Genomic DNA, 16,912 nt, shown 5'->3' on the forward strand with positions numbered 1-16,912 from the left:
TCTGCAGTTTCAAGGATTTTCCCAGAATTCTCCTCTCGGAGGAGGGTTGCTGCGTTAATGAGTGCGTTAGCATTAGGGGTGTCAAAGTGGAAAAAGCTGTGCGCGTGTGTGTGCGTGCGTGCGGGGTAGAGAGAGAGAGAGAGAGATGGTGAAGCCTCACCGAGACAGAGGTATATGTGGAGATGTAAAGGGAAGATAAGAAGATAAATGTAAATGAAGGAAAATGACATGAAATTGAAGTAGTTCAAGGTAATTAAGAGTAAAAGTAATTAAAGGTAATTAAATGTAATTAAAGCAAGAAAGTTGAGTTTAAAGGTAATGAATGTAAGATTTACGTAATTAAGAGAAATATTAAATGAATGTAATTAACGTCAATTAAAGGTAAATTGAGATTAATTAAAGCAATCTAACGTAATTTAAGCGAATTAAATGAAATTCAAGATTAACTAAAGAGTGACTGAAAGTTATTGAGGCTAATTAAAGATTAATTATGTGGACTTACATATAGTAATTGATAGTGTCGAACCGGAAGTCAAGTATAGACCGGAAGTGGACAACCGGAAGTAGAGTTGGACCGGAAGTGGATACCCGGAAGTCAAGTATAGACCAGAAAAAGCGCTTAATGCTAACGCATTGTTCTCGCATTTACCGCTAAATCGCCACTGAATTTTTCTGGCAGGTCTTCTGGGAGGGTGGGGGCATTAGGGGGTGGGGTGGGGGTGCAAGAAAAATCCTTGCGAAGTTCGTTCGAGGTCAACGACGAATACAGCAATATCGTGCTACGTGGACACGAATGTCGTTACTGGAAGGACAACCCTTTAAGGGAGCAGTTGAAAGGCCCCTTCATAAACGTTTCGCTTTAATTGTCTTGACACGAGAGGTAACAAACGTTCAACAATGATCATAGCTGACCCGTAGCATGCGAGAGAGACCTTTGATCCGGACAAGAAACACTTGAACTCCTTCAGAGAGCCCGTAAGAGAATGAGTGAGGTTGACGTCACGGGGACCAGATGGGGTGCCTATCGGGTAGCTCACTCACACAATGTTCAAAGCAACGCCGTTCCGCACAAGGATGATTTTTCAGGACGTTTCCGCAAACTGAATTGAGCAGTGGTAACTTTGCGCGAAAACCGTTTGCATGCTCGTTCCTGCTGTCAGAATACCACATGACAGCGCGGCACTAGCATAAACACCCTGTTTTATCGATCCCCGACTCGATCCTTCACTCGAGCTGTTCCTCTGGACCGTTTTTGTTTCAAAATTCGACTGACTCCAAACGTCGTTCAAACGTAGGGAGTCCTTCGCACTTTCCCCCACGTACAACAAGGTGGCGCCGGTTCCTCCACACACTGGAGTCGACGTAGGTTGTCGAGTCGAGGATGGTTCACGAATACGACCGTCAATGACGCACACACACACCTATCTTTACTGATTCTTCAGTTTTCTAGCATTTATTTAATAATAATCCTGCTTCAACTACATTTGAATACACCTATGTAAATACACCTAGCACGCACCCAGCATGATGCCCCTATTCTTTGTTCAGATATCAAAGTCTGATTTGGAAAAAGCAAATGAGAGATTAAACATGTCGAAACTGCAGTTGGCAATATTGCGGAAAATAAGTATTACATGAAACGTCATATCAAACTATAACGTAGAAAATGTCGCAGTCAGCGGTTGGTTCGTGGTTGTTTACCCTGCAAAATATCTATCTTCGATTGATCTGTGCCAAAATATGGACACGCTAGGCCAAACGTTTAGGTTTTCGTGTTAATAACAGTAGCGTACCGTTCCATCGTCTAAAAGTTTAATTTTTATATCTTTATACTTACAATTGTATTCCCTCTCCTTGGACGTAATATCGTACAAGTCTTTCACATATTGTGGCACTTTGTGCAAACCGCAAATGTTGGCGATGTCTTCCAAGTAGTTCCACATCTTTCTATTTGGCAGACAATGGAAGTGCCTCTTGGCGTGGCCAGCGTTAATGTGATTTTCCAAGTCTATCGTGGCCTGTAGTCTCATATCGCTACAACTGGGCAATTTTACTGAACCGTCGAGGGCACTCAGAAAAAAGCGGTTCTGATAATCCATCACCAGGAATGGAATGACCCTCATGGGCAATCCTATAAACGCCAGAGAAGGGAAGTCCGCGTGGAACATGTGTTTATAGAGTGGAAAGACGACGTTCTCGTCGGTAGTCACGCGACACTCTGCAGAAAGGAACCTGTAGGTCATTTTGTACCCTGTACATAGGACGACGCACGTGGCGGAAATTGTCTTGCCGTTCTTCAAAACAACTGTGTGGCCTCCGTCAAAGCGAAGAATTCCAGCCTCCTGACAAATGGTTGCGGGAAAATCCTTTTTCAATTGACTTAATTGATTGTGGCACAGGTATACCTGCAAAGAGAACCGGAAGTTATTTTTTCAGGCCGTGGGTTGGGCCCTCAAAAATGACACGAGAATGGGGCTAGTCGTGTCTGGCCAAAGAATCCAGTCACAACAATCATCGTTAACTGCAGAGGCTGAACGTTTAAGACAATTACAACACTTAGGCCTCAAGCAATGATCTGAAAGACGGCAGCCGACGAAAAGACAGCGAGTGCCGGTGGGGGGGACTCGAACCCACATTCCTCCTGAATTTTAGCTAATTATAGTAATCGTGTAGTCGCATACTCTCTTCGAGAGGGTGTCCGCCTAGCTGTTAACTCAACTGCAAAAGCCACATCTGTGTAGCTTTCATAGCTTTTTTATAGAAAATTTGTAACATATAAAAACGAACACCCTATATACAGGGTGTGTGCAGAAAAACATGACCCCGCATTTAGGCACATAGCTTGTTGCCTACCTAACTAACGAACTTCCGGTGGCGCACGATGGCGCATTTATGCGTGCGAAATCTGTAGAAAAATTGTGGAAGCCATACTCAGCTTAAAAAATAAACGGAACAACGAAAACGTCGGCTTCCGTGCATCAGAATAGGGCAACATGGTGGACAACAGGGTGTATGTGAAAGGGCAACACGGTTAACGTAGGAGAGTTGTGTTCAAGTACCGCTAGGGGAGCTATCGGTGCATAAATCGAAACGATGTCCCACATGGATGCTCATCGGCAGTACCCCTAGCGGTGCCTGCACATAACTCTCCTGAGACCGAAATGCACTACCAAGCACTGTCATGACCGCCCTATTCTAATGCATGGAAGCCCATGTTTTCGCGCTCTGTTTATTTTTTTACACTGAGTATGCCTTCCAGGACTTTTTTTGTAGCTTTCGCACGCATAAATACGCCGTCGTGCGCCACCGGAAGTTCCTCGGCTAAGTAGACAACGAGTTACATGTAAAAATGCGGGTCATGTTTTTCTGCACACACCCTGTATGTATATCAATATACAGGATGTCCATACTAACTATAGACAGAATTTATAAGGGAATGCCCTTTTTTTTGTTTTCGATCACGATAAATGTCTACCTATATTCTAGGTCAAGTGGGGCCCCTTATGGTCACACTGGCAACTTTCTGTGGCGTTGTTTTCATTAATTTTGGCTAATGAACCTTTTAATCATGAAAGAAGTTCGGCGCAATGACAACATCTGTTCCTTTTGGTGCGCTCGTGCCGTTGCCTTTTCAGAAAATATAGCTTCAGGAAATGGGCCCTCGAAAACATGGCAAATTTGTCGCTCTGCCAGAAACGCGATTTCCCCTTGCCGTTCACTGCGAGGGAGGAAAAAGCATCGCATGCAAGCAAGCATGATACGTTTGCGCTGCGGGAGGGGGGGGGGGGGGGTGATGTAGGGGAAGGTGCGGTCAGCCTGCTCTGAGGTGGCGGCTCGGTGCACCCAGAGGAAAGAAAAGAGGGGAGGATGAAAGAGGGAGGGGAGATATGGGGGGATGATGCACAGGAGATGGGGTGGCGTGCTAACCCTCTTCCTCTGAGATTTGGGTAGTCCAAGAGGACTACCCACCACAGAAAACATGCGAGCATCCCTCAGTAGTCTTCATTGGGATGCTCACCACCACACACCTGCGCTGCGTTTCGTAGCCCGAATGGTACACACGTTTGTAGCTATACAAACAAAGAGGTGATGATGGCGGTCTTAGGGACTTGGTCATGTCCACTTTGGAAAAAAATATTTTCCCTACGACAGTTTGTATCTGCGCAGAGGAGAGGGTAAAGTTTGGAGAGACCGAAAGAAGGTCGCTCCACGGGCAATACTGGAAAGAGGGGAACTGGGACGCTGCGCAGACAGATGACCTACTTGCGTAGAGTATTGGAGTCGTGCATGTGTGGTAGAGCCCACGTGGAAGGCCCCGCATGGCAGGCCCCGCATAGCACCCAATCACCCCTTTTCGTGAATGCCATGGGTCGCACTTTTGATTCTTTTTTTTTTTTTTGGGTCTAAACGGTGTTATCTGCAGAACCTGAGGGGATGAGCGCTAATGCCAGGAAACATGCTTACGACAACTTCGTAAGGTGATGTAGCTGGGAGTAGGCTTATGGTGATTTCCGGGAAAAACAAGTGCGCTTGTGTTCGAGGTCTAGCTTTTGTAAATGACGTCATGGCATGTGTATATATACCTTGTACCGGATCTTTTCGTACAGTAAACGTGATGGCGGAGCATGGTTGTTTGTGTCCTGTGTTTCGTCCGGATTCCGGTGGCTCCTGATACTCAAAAGATATAATTTTACCAATAAGCCCATATTCCGGTTTAAACAGGCTTGTGGTCCCAGAATTGCAAGTATTTTAGTTTTGATTAGGTGCCCATAAACAACCCCATAAGAACGGTTAATGGTAAGCACTTGAAGGACAGAGAGGTAGCGTCGCGCAGTGTCTTGGCGCTAACGTGTGATGTTCAGTTATTGTAGTTGCCAGTGCTGTTTTCATATTTTAATAAAGCACGAGTACCCCTGGCGCCTGGACCATCTTCTGCAGATGTCAAGCGGCTAAGTTGGCACTGATAACGGAGTGCCTGATATCCCCTAAAGGAAAAGCCCCATGGAAAACGCTACTGAGGTCAAGATCGAGGGTCAATGAGGGGTTGCAGTCATTAGCGACATCCCTTTGGGGGGAAGGCTTTCTATGCCGCCTATCGCTACGTTTATCTACACGCTAAATGGCACTTGCAAAGACATTGTTTCTTTTGAGTGGATGTCTTGCAAGCATCGTAACTGACATTTTAATGTTCTTATTATGCTAAAATTTTCATTATTCGTTAAACGCATAATTGCACGTCTCCAGTGTACAGCTTGCCCATCGTCGGATCTCAGAACAGTCTAGAATGACGATGGCAATGAGTGCGCTTTCCTATTGTTTTGGATATGCCCGTTTAAATTATCAATGCATATACCAAAAATATCGCAACGTAGCACCCTTCTCATATCATAAAACAACACGATGCAAAGAAAGAGACCGTGATAGCTTGCTTTGTTTTCGCCAAATGTTGCTGCAAAGAACAGCAATTATCGAGAATATTGTCATACTCTCTGCTTTATAGCACCGTTGCTGTGAGCGCTATAAAAAACGGAGAACGTAACACCCCTAGCGAAAGAAGGCAGCTTTCCAGAGGTACTGATATCTTTAGGGACAGACATACAGCCCGTTGCCCGTACCAGTTTTCAGGGGAGGACTGAGACCGCAGCTTTAAAGTCGGTGGGATACGCCTGTAACTGTAGGGGCATCCAGGATAAAGGACATGGCCCAGTGGTTGACCACTGACAAAGTTAGCTGTCCTTACTTTTTGGTCAGTACGTTTCCAGGGGGGCTCACAACGAGTGCTCACTGGGTCAAAACATGTGTGGTACGGCTTGGTACAAAAGTTTACGGAACACCCGAGTGTCACCTTTCTCCATTGGGACGACACCCTAGCAGCAAACAGGAGCCGACACAGATAGTGAGCGGCCGGATAGAGTAGCGGGTCACCCGTTTCTTATTCAATCTCTTCGTAGGGTGCCGATCTGATGAAGAAATACGCTAGTGCCGTGTTCCGTGAACTTTTGTTCCAAGCTGTACCAGTAGATAAAGGAGTATCGGGGTTGACGTTGAAGTGGATCATGGCGAGGACTGTTGACTCGTGGGGCTTGCGACTTCGGGATGCATGTAGTGCGGACAGTTCTGGCGGAAGCAACGTGACGCACCTGGTGTAAACGGTGGGTGCATGGATCGGTGTTGGATGACACTTTAGGTCTTGTGATAGTGATTTCCAGATCACTGGCTACACCTGCAGCAACTGTAGACACGGATTGCTAAGGAACATTACGCGTACCACAGCCGGGAGGCGCTCGAGGACAAATTGCCAAACAGTGTCGTTGCTATGACTGTTATACTCCCGCGAAGATGTTGCACATCAACTGAGCCGGTGTTTGGTCGCCAAAGGATCAGCACAAGACAGGAAGTCGCTTCAGTTCAGAGGCTGTAGTGATATTGTGACGATGACAGACTTCAGGCAACGCGCGCTCCTTCGAATATCTGGTCACCGACCTGTTCGGACTGCCCTACTGAGTCCCGACCCCTTCCTTTACAATATTAACACGCGCTTCAACTGTTCGTAGGGTTTATCAGTGGATCAAAAGCCAGCGACATTGCGGACTTTCGGAATATCCGCGGATGAGAGGGTCGTCAGGACACTGATACCTGGTGGTCTCGGAAATGATTCGCTACCTCTGAAACGCTGCCCTGGGAACAAAACAACCATGGCTAAACATTCACGATCACAGCTCGGTGTGGTCGTCAACTTCTCTTGAGGTGAAGTGTCCATGCTGAGATATGTGCCAACTCTGAGGATGAGGTGAAGTGACGAGCGCCGACGTAACGGTGCTTGGATGCGCGGGAACGTTTTACCAATTCATCTTCAATTCTTCCGATGTTGACGTCGAACTGCCTCATGACAACAACAAAGCCAGGTTCAGTTTTACATTACCTGCTGCACGTACTAGACGGCTGCATACAGTAAATATTTTTTTTTTTGCTTAGTCTTACCCTTTTTGCTACGGTAGCGATTTCTAGTGAGATGTCGATTCCTGATGGTCCAGCACCGAGCACCAGCACAGTCTCACCAGTAAACGAGTGGGCTGTACGATAATCATGGCTGTGTGTGACACGACCCGCGTACTTCTCAATACCCGGAAGAGGGGGAACCATTGGTGTTGAGTACCTCCTATTTATTTTGAGAACAAAAAACAGGGTTCTGTAAAAGGTGTGCTGTGCAAAGTGTGTTACTTTTATTACTTTTAGAAGTCAAGTGTCTTACACAACAGAAACTCGGTTCTGTAATGTTGTTGGCATTTTTGAGCCTATGGCTTGTGTTTTCCATCAATCCAGTTGGCAGGCATGTCGGGAATAATCTCACGCGAAAATAGTGATATATGATACAAATGCTTACCCGGTGCAAATCATGACTGCATCAAAGCTATGATGGAAGATCTCCTTGTCATGGATATCCTCAACGTAGACATCCCACGAGATAGACTGGCCTTTGAGGATTGGTTTCACCTCTGTCACACGTTTATTGTACTAGGCAAAAGAAGGTATGGTCATTTTCAGCAAAAGAAAACTTAAATAATTCTCTCTCTCTCTTGTACACATTCAGGTTCTCACATGGTCACAGATGCTAGCAGCAAGCAAAATAAACTGGTTGGGATTTACCATGATATTTTTGCCAAATGATACGCACGCAAAATGAGAATTTTACTATCAAGTATATGTGAACGAGAATTTTTATGTTGACATTTAAAGGGATCCATAACTTGCTCCAATATCTTTCTTATGCAGTTCCTGCTGTAGTGCGTCCCACACCCTGTTGAGGACTGCTTTAGGAGCACAGGCATCAAGTTCTTGTGTGACACGCACTCGACTGTTGCAGAACCTTTGCACACATGAAGGGAATGTGTATCTTTCAGGACTTCTTCTGTATTGTCCCATGATATCTCACCTAACAAAAGGTGGACTCCTTTCTGAAGTGTCTACTTGCAGACAAAACTAGGCTGCTTTTGCTTTAGGGGTAATGGAAAGCGGGCATTTTGTCATCTCTGACTGTTTGTCTTCTAAAGTTCTTGGTGCTCGACTGGGTTTATCATCTGCTTGCAAATGGTGCGCCTGTGCTCATTATAGTCATATGGGTGCGTATCAACTCTTACTTTGTTCTGGGCCTGTTGGTACAAGTGTAATGTGGTTATTAGTACAGAAAGAGATCGCAGCAAGGCATGTGTCGTACATAAAGCACCAAAGTACAATTTTTGTATCACGATTTGTTTTGCAGACTTGTGAACTGAAATTGAATGTAGGTTGAGGAAACAGAATTTTATTCATTTCTCACAGAGTTTAGTTCTGATGCATTAGATAAGGAGACTAGGGCATCAGAGGTTCACTGAAGAACTGCATAATACACTTCAGCCCAAACAAAACACATTCAGTATTTTTTGCACATAAGCAGGGTTCCAAGTCTACAGTGTTTATTATGGGACAAATTAAGCATAGGTTTCTCTGTGTTCACGTTTGTTTGTTTTTTCTTGGGGGGGGGGCAGCATAATCCAAATTAGCCCTCAGCATATCCCGTAGAAAATGGAAGCATCCTTGCTTCAACAGTTGTTCAAAATAGCTGAGTACTCCCGTACCGAGCAAAAACAATGCCTTCTCACTTCACACAGTAAAGGCTTCAATCATCATGGCACATAGCTTTTCTTTGCCATATGTGCAACAGCTGTTTTACTGATATTTTTAATAATAATAATTATAACACGTATAAAGGTTACCTAGTGAGGTTCTGAGGTCATTGTGACCCAATTTAGTTGTGTCTAGGTGACATACAATCTTTCAAACTTGTGATAGAAAAAAAGAAAAAGAAAAAACATCATGAGCATCGCAACACAATGAATTTCATGTGAAATTGTATTATTATATTTTATGATTCTGCAATCATTTTATGATATTGTATGGTACGACATACCTTGATGAACTTTTCCAGTTGATGATGGCTACAAAAACTTTCTAGGTATTTTAAAATCACACTGTGATGTGCGAACGATTGCCCTGCTTTTGGTGATGGGAACGGAAAACCAGGAAATGCCATGCATTCAATCGGTAGGTTTGTCCTAAAAAGAAGCACGAGTTCAAGGAAGCACGAACAACAACTTCGTTCCTACCTACCTCAAGTCACAGTACATGCTGGAATGAATTGGAATTCCAGTATATGGATTGACTCCCACGTGATCAGTATAAAACCATGTTCCGCCAACAGAATTCGTCTGCTCGAACACAGTGAAATCGAAAACGTCTTGTCGTTCCTTGAGATGGCGAGCAGCATTTATGCCGGCAGCACCAGCTCCAATGACAGCTACTTTCTTCATCATTTAGAATGTGTTAGGATGCGCAGGAATACAGAGCGTACTGAACGAAAGTACAGAGCACGTATAAAGCTTATCAGAGGTCCTACAACACATGATTCGTCACAACGTGGTAATTGTAAAGCTAGCCGTGTAGGGTGCTAACTGACGACATCTACAAACGTTGTTTAGCTGTAGAGTCAGGTATAATCAGAAGATAACTGTTTGTTTCACGTGGTTTTACATGTGGTCGTAGAAAAGGTAAGTGGTGAGTGACGTCGTGACGTTGACGTTACCACCAAACAACAGGCAGCAGCGCCAATGGTTTCCATGGCTACAGCCATTTCTCTGGATGGCATTGGCTGACAAGACGAGTGCCGGCCACGAGCAGCCACGAGCAAAATGGCAGCCTCCAGCGGGCATAGCCGCACACGCAACAAAGACAAATCTAAGGAGTCTGTGAAGCCCGTCTTACGCGGGGATGACAAAATACAAGCCCTTAAGCACTTTGACACGTTGTAACGTATTACAGGTTTTACAATCTGCAAATACATTTCGCCGATTATTGGGGAACAGGTGCCGTTATAAGATATCCGTTTTCTTGTCATATCAGCTATGGACAGGCACCACCAGGTTTGGTCCAGGAAGAAAAAGAGCATCCCGAAGACTGCATTCCTGATCTTCCAGAGAATAAGGGGGCAAGACAGTTCCTGGCGAAAGCTCCGACGAAGGGATTATGGATGCCTCTTGGTAAAGAGGTCAAAGTTATGAAATGTGAGTACGGTAGGTTATTTCGTGAAGTTGAGGAGGGTGTACTCCAATAGCACGCACATTCTTGAATAAATCGGAGAGAGGAAGCTGTTGTGGAGAGGAGCACCCATGAAAAGTTTGGAATGTGAACCACTAGCAAAAGGAGCCAAGCAAGCAAAACACACACACACACACACACTTGACTTCGATCATAGCTGCTGCTTTCTCTGGAGTATGTGAAGTCAAGGCTTGTGTCCCACTGCTATCTCGGTGCATTCGCTTCTGCAGTAGTCCATTCAGGTGATGATGGCAGTGGTAGAAAGTTGTTTGTGAGGTTTTCTTTTCCCAGATCCTTGCGCTTGTTCACATGTGCTCGATGTTCTAATTCATCGCTGCTTTGCTCTAAATCGTTTGTGCAGAACTCTTAGTACAGCTACCTTCAATCTCTGCGATAGTCGCATGGTACTATTTGTCAGGTCATCAGTATCCTTGTACGAATACTGTGTCTTCTTTATTGAAGTATGCTGTTTATTTATTGAAGATACTTCTGGTACCAGGTACTGTAGAAGGAGGGGCAAAGATGAGAAACGTGCGTGGAAGTGCATAAGGAGCACAAATACAGAATCAAAGAAAATTAATAAAGAAACACTGCCGGATAAGTACACATGCAAATCAATATAGATGAATTACTCTTAATACGAGTAAACATTAGAAATAGCTGGTACAAAGGATGATAACATGTTACACTGAACAGCGCCTTCAGGTAACCTACTCCAGTTTACTATGGCGAGGAGAAAGAACAAGTTTTTTAGATGATTCGTGCGGAACCTATACTGCATAACGTGCTTGGAATGATTCAGTTGAGCACTAGGCCGTTCGGATGAATGGATGAAGTTTTCTGCATGAAGACAGGTTTTGGTATTGACTATCAGCCAAAACAGTTTGAGTCACTGCACCCGGTTTCTAAAGGCAAGCTGGGGAAGGCCACTTTGCAGGAGGAGTTTAGACGGAGACTCTTAGCGAGAATATATGTTGTGGACAAAAGGGATGGCTCTTCTTTGAACCATTTTGATTTATTGTATCTTTGTTGCATATTCGGGAAACCAGGTAACTGATGCGTAGTCCAAGATAGGATGGACGAGTGCTTTGTAGGCAATCAGTTTAGTTTTATTGTTGGCATCTTTCAATGTTCTTCTTACATATGCTGACCTAGAGATAGCTTTCCCTATGGCCATATTTATCTGTTGGTCCCAGCGAAGATTGTCCTGAATAATGACCCCTAAATATTTATATTCTTTAACAGTATTCAGCAGTACATTTATATTATATGGGTATCCTGTTCGATGTTTGTTGCAGGTAACGCTCATTGTGACACTTTTGTTCACGTTGATTGACATTTGCCATCTTGCACACAAGTCCAGAACGAAGTTTAAAGAGTTTTGAAGGTTTACTTCGTCACTTTGCGAGGATACCTTGCTATACAAGATGCAGTTGTCAGCGAACAGCTTAATATTAACACCAGTATGTTTGGTTATATCATTGATGTAAATGAGGAATAATACGGGCCCTAAGACAAACCCTTGCAGAACATCTGAACTAACAGCTAAGAACGAAGATGTTTTGTTTTCATAGCTAACAAACTGCTGTCTGTTAGATAGATACAAATTGATGCATGTAAGGAGGTGTGGATTCTTGAAGACGGATCGTAATTTTATCAGCAGTTTAGAGTGTGACACCTTATGGAACACCTTTTCAATATCTAGGAAAATCACATCCACTTGCCTACCCTGATTAATAGACAAGGACAAATAATGAATGAAGTCGATTAACAAAAGTACAGTAGCATCTCCTTTTCTAAAACCATACTGAGCACTACTAATCAGGCAGTTGTTCTCAAGAAAGATAGATATGTGCAAATACAATATATGCTCAAATATTTTACAACACGTTGACAGTAACAAGATTGGGCGGTGATCTTCAATATTGCATTTACTTGCCTTTTTCGGAATGGGAATTACTTCGCAACTTTCCACTCCTGGGAAATGACGCCAGAGGTGTATATTTTGGTAAAAATAACCTCGAGGTACAGGGACACCCACTGTGCATAGTGTTTCAGTGTTCATTGTTGACAATAGTGTATCTTGATGTCTGTTGGTAGCAGCAGGGGTGGGCAGTAATACTCATACTTCGTATTATAATACTAATTCTTCTAGAAATATGTATTATAATACTCATACATAATACTCTGATCTCAGTTGTCTCGCGACGTAAAACCCCAATTATTATTATTAATACTCTGATTCTGAGGTATTATAATACTAATACTTGTGTGTATTACACGAGTAATACATCGATTCATAACTTGGGGAGAAAAGGGAAAAGAAAAGCAGAAATATATACAATTTGTGCATTACTTAATCGAGACAGCCATTCTCCACTCATGTTTATTTCAGGTGCTTACATTTTTAGCATGGTGTCAAGGGGTGGTCCTCTATAGTGCACGGCGTTTCCGAATTTGATGGGATCCGAGGATTGATGAATATGATGAGCACTGATCAACTCGACCAGAGTGAACAGCTTGCTCTCAGTGTGGCAGAGTCTTGATTTCATTCAGTCTGGACGATAAACTGTGGGCCGTCCAAAAGCGTGTGACTGTCCATAGTGCAACTGCGTACAGGGGTGACTGGACTGGACGCACCCTTTCATACGACAAAGGCCTTGCAATGGGATGACTCATCCTTACGGACACTGAACTGGAAGGAATGCGGGGAAGCTTCCAGCAACCTCTGGCCCCGAGGTCACTCCCTTTGGGATAATTTTGGCCAGGGGAATAATAGGGGCCTTGTTGGTGTCCGAATGCTTGTGGGACACGAAAAATGACTGATAAAATGCACCGGTGACACTCAGTAGGTCGGACTTATGACCTCTGGGAAAGTATTACACCTTCAAAAGTACTGTAATACATGTAATACCTTGATTTTGCATATTATAATGCAGATACAAATACATTTCAAAAATGAGTATTATAATACATAATACCAAGACTCAAAAGTATCACAGTTATAGTATTATAATACAAAGTATTACCATTACTGCCCACCTCTGGGTAGCAGGAAACTGACTGTTAAGTCGAACTCCAAGTCTGCGTCAAAGTGTGATCTCATATGGTGTCTTTCTATTTTCATGTTGTGCATTTGTATGTCACTGCTACTAAGGAAGCATCTACACCTCCAAGATCACTATGCTTCCCGCATGGCTAATTTTTCAGGGTGTAATTCTAAATTGAATTGTGCAGTGATAAGACAACGTTCAACAAAAAACATTATGCACTGTCGATCGTGATAGACTGCTTGATGAGTTAGCAGGGTTTTTTTAGCAATCCTAAATGTCATTTCAAGGCTCCCTAAATGCTGTGCTAGCATAAGGTTACCATTGTTGTCCTCAAAAGAGAAGTATTGTACCATACCCAGGTTGGAGGTGTAAAGCCTATGGACATCGCACAGGCGATAGAGAATGCCCCCTGTTTCTCTCGGGAAATACTGCCAGTGAAGGCTTCCGATTTGTAAGTCCTTGACTGCATAGTGCCATGTTCCAAGTGCCTGCTTGCTTGACTGCAAGTTAATGTGCCATTAACATTTTCTCATCCTTTTGATCAGATACATGAAGATCCTATGCACGGATATGTGAAAGAAAGAAAGAGTACCAGCAAAGAGGAGCGGTAAAATACAGAATCGTTGTTAACTCTGTCAGAAGTAACATTGTTACATCAATACGCTATGGCAGTGTGTCTCTGTGCATGAGAGGAGGTGAGCAGAAAATAGGGCTGGCCAAATCGGGGGCAACTCGTCGAGCACAGGCTGGGTATATCACTTTTTGGTCTTGTTTTCTTCTGGTCACTCATGTTAAGACCACAGGATAGACTGTCAAGCTCATATTTGCTTCTTCTTCTCTTATTCCGAACCAAATTAATGAGGTCACAGACTTCACAAACAGGAAAAGGAATACGCGTGAGAGGTGCGCAGCAAGTTGACCTACTATCATGGCGTATAGTACCCAACGTCTAAGTGTTGTGATTCTCTGAGAATTATGATCCCGTATGAGGGAAATAAGTATCGACAGTACATTGCTTATCGTTGCAGAATTCAACAGCTCCGAGCCCTTCTCGATGAGTCCACGGACTCTGATAGTTCCCGTTCGAGTTCCAGCAGTTGTAGTACAAAAGAGTCCGAAAAAACATCGAGGAAACGGCGTCACAAGCACACAAAGCGCAAGTCAAAGAAGCAGAAAAGTCATCATCACAAATCAAAGAAAAAGAAGAACAGTGAAAAGTGAGCTTTACCATGTGCTGAGTGAGAGGTGTATGAATTGGTAATATCTTGTGCACTAATTTCTCTGTGTACTCATTATGTGCAAGAGGCAGCCAATAAACAGTGTTCTGTGTGTACAGTGTAATGTCAAAACAGAAGCCACAGATCACTATACGAGGGTGGTTCCATAAGTTTCCGGCCCGTGGTAGAAAATGCGCGCGAATTTGAAAATTCGATTAAGGACGCGTGGCGCCATCTGTTGGAGGGCCGGAGCACCACCCTCAACCCTCTCCATGCTTTTGTCGGTTGGAGAGCGGCATTTCAAACAGCCAGGGTGCACTCTTCAGTTAAAATGGAAAAAATCGAGTACCGCGCTGTGATAAAATTCTTGACAAAAGAGGAACTTTCGCCTAAAGAAATTAAAGCGCGACTGGACAACGTGTACAAGGAAGCCTCTCCGTCGTACACAACGGTAAAAGACTGGGCTAAGCAGTTTCGACTGGGGCGAGAGTCCATTGAAGATGATCCACGCGATGGTCGTCCAGTAGAAGTGGTGACACAAGAAAATTTGTCTCTTGTCGAGGAGGAAGTGCTGAGCGACAGGCGTCTGAGGGTGAAGGAAATCTCAGAAAGGCTGACGATTTCTAAAACAACCGTTTTTCGCATCATCAGCGAGAGCCTTCACATGAAAAAGGTCAGTGCGAGATGGGTGCCACGACTTCTCTCGTAAGTTCAAAAGCAACAGCGCGTCGTCTGTGCCAAAGAGTTTTTGGAGCTCTGTCAAGAGAACGAAGAGGAAATATTGAAGTCAATTGTCACAGGGGATGAGACTATGGTGCTCTACTATGGAATGGTGCAAACCAGGTGAAGCACCCCCAAGAAAAGCCAAGGTCACACATCCACAAAGAAGATCATGGCAACAATATTTTGGGATTGTCACGGGATCCTCCTCATCGACTTCAAAGAGAGGAACACCACAGTGAATGCGACTTATTATGCTTCACTGCTGCACCGACTGCGAGACGCCATCAAGGAAAAGAGGCGCGGCAGGTTGAGTCGAGGTGTCCAGTTGCTCCAGGACAATTGCCCTTGTCCACACGGCTTCTGTTGCCAAGGCTGCACTGAAGGAGTGCGGCTTCGAAGAAATCCACCACCCACCCTACAGTCCAGACTTGGCACCTAGTGACTACTTCCTGTTCTCAAACTTGAAGGAATCTCAGAGGACGGAGATCTCAAAACGATAGTGAGGTGCAAGAGGCAGTTTCCAGCATTTTGCGGACAAAACTTCGGACTATTTTTTCAAGGGTATAAGAATGCTGGTTGAAAGGTGTCAAAAGTGCATCGAGGTTAAGGGTGACTATGTCAAAAAGTGATACGCTTGTTTCGTCTCTATGACTATTAAAAGTTGGTCGGGCCGGAAACTTATGGAACCACCCTCGTATATATTTCAAAAGGGGTCTGATCTTCTATCTGCAACGTCCTCATCATTGGCATTCTATTTAAAGGGTTTGGGGGGGAGGGGGGAGGTATTGTGAGCCTACTCTTGTGTGTATGGAAAGCTCCAACCACTGGCCCCTGTGACCAAGGTGAACGCGGGAGCGCTTTGCTTTTGAGCGGGAAGCAGGTTCCTGAGGAATGCGTGTGACGAAAGCAGATAAAAATGAAAATAAAAAAAAAGTGGCTATATAGAGTGTAGGTATAGAGAAGCACTTTTTTTTTTTTTCTAATCACAGTGTAAAATTTTCCAAAGCCCTCTATAGGATTCCACACAACTGGATCTTTAATGAATTTCATTACTTCAAACTTGAATACAAATGTTGAGATGATTTCCTTTACAGTGTATTACCTCTCAGGATGTTAAACACTATTACATCAATCTGGACACAATCAAATGTTTTTTTTTTTAATTGGGATGGGGAGTATCATTATTCACATAAACTACATTCTGTAATATTCAAATTTTATGTACCTTTGTTCTAGTCCTGCTCTTTCATGCAATATCCACACTGATTCCCATGTTTACTCGCATGATTAATGCTCTAGAGTAATTAACGTGCCTTTAACTTGGTACAAATGTTTTTCTGTTTTGTTTTTTAAGTTCATATTTAATGCACCCTGACTTTAGCAGTACACTAGGCATGTATTGTACAGCACCAGCTGCCACAGAGCAAGTAAGCCCCAGAGCCATGCACGTCTTGTAGGAGACGAATCCGTAAGGTGAAAACATTGAGTGTCCGGAGAAAAGAGTACTCTCAACGATGTGTAGCTCATTTTCATTTGGACACCTATGGTTTCCTTTTACGTGGCAGGAAATTCTAGCAGATGACTTTCATCTTTCATCAAACTCTAGCAGGCATTTCCTAGTGCCAGTTCAGGAGCAACTCATGAAGTACCCTGCCTATATCCATTTACTAGCTCACATGTAGTACCTACAACAATATTATCAGCCAAAATACAAGATACTTATCCTATGAACAGTAAAGCTATTCATCTATACTCCGAGACAGAGCTAAGCTCTATACTAAGAGCTAC

The 16,912-nt window shown here is 43.8% G+C and overlaps 2 protein-coding genes across 2 annotated transcripts; one reads left to right on the forward strand and one right to left on the reverse strand.

The window, feature by feature from the left end:
• Positions 1–1,426: 1,426 nt before the first annotated feature.
• Positions 1,427–9,637, reverse strand: LOC135377864 (uncharacterized). The gene is made up of 5 exons (XM_064610582.1): positions 9,148–9,637; positions 8,948–9,092; positions 7,385–7,515; positions 6,982–7,159; positions 1,427–2,405 (listed from the first exon to the last, which is right to left on the reverse strand). The coding sequence occupies exons 1-5, from the start codon at positions 9,348–9,350 to the stop codon at positions 1,776–1,778; spliced, it is 1,287 nt and encodes a 428-aa protein (XP_064466652.1). The 5' UTR covers positions 9,351–9,637; the 3' UTR covers positions 1,427–1,775.
• Positions 9,638–9,689: 52 nt separating this feature from the next.
• LOC135377866 (retinitis pigmentosa 9 protein-like) lies at positions 9,690–14,515 on the forward strand. The gene is made up of 5 exons (XM_064610584.1): positions 9,690–9,841; positions 9,937–10,097; positions 13,544–13,635; positions 13,730–13,791; positions 14,213–14,515. Exons 1-5 carry the CDS (start codon positions 9,726–9,728, stop codon positions 14,403–14,405), a joined length of 624 nt encoding a protein of 207 aa, XP_064466654.1. The 5' UTR covers positions 9,690–9,725; the 3' UTR covers positions 14,406–14,515.
• Positions 14,516–16,912: the final 2,397 nt, after the last annotated feature.

Source organism: Ornithodoros turicata, chromosome 1 (genome assembly GCF_037126465.1).
Source record: "Ornithodoros turicata isolate Travis chromosome 1, ASM3712646v1, whole genome shotgun sequence".
NCBI lineage: Eukaryota > Metazoa > Arthropoda > Arachnida > Ixodida > Argasidae > Ornithodoros > Ornithodoros turicata.

Bases quoted from the DNA above. Each gene is read 5' to 3' on its own strand.
- LOC135377864 (XM_064610582.1), bottom strand. From the start codon at position 9,350: ATGATGAAGAAAGTAGCTGTCATTGGAGCTGGTGCTGCCGGCATAAAT. The intron at 9,093-9,147 runs GTAGGTAGGAAC...GCTTCTTTTTAG, and splicing joins AGCATGTACTGTGACTTGAG to GACAAACCTACCGATTGAAT. The intron at 7,160-7,384 runs GTAAGCATTTGT...CAAAATAAATAG, and splicing joins GCAGTCATGATTTGCACCGG to GAGGTACTCAACACCAATGG.
- LOC135377866 (XM_064610584.1), top strand. From the start codon at position 9,726: ATGGCAGCCTCCAGCGGGCATAGCCGCACACGCAACAAAGACAAATCT. The intron at 13,636-13,729 runs GTAAGTCCTTGA...CCTTTTGATCAG, and splicing joins CCAGTGAAGGCTTCCGATTT to ATACATGAAGATCCTATGCA. The intron at 13,792-14,212 runs GTAAAATACAGA...TTATCGTTGCAG, and splicing joins AGTACCAGCAAAGAGGAGCG to AATTCAACAGCTCCGAGCCC.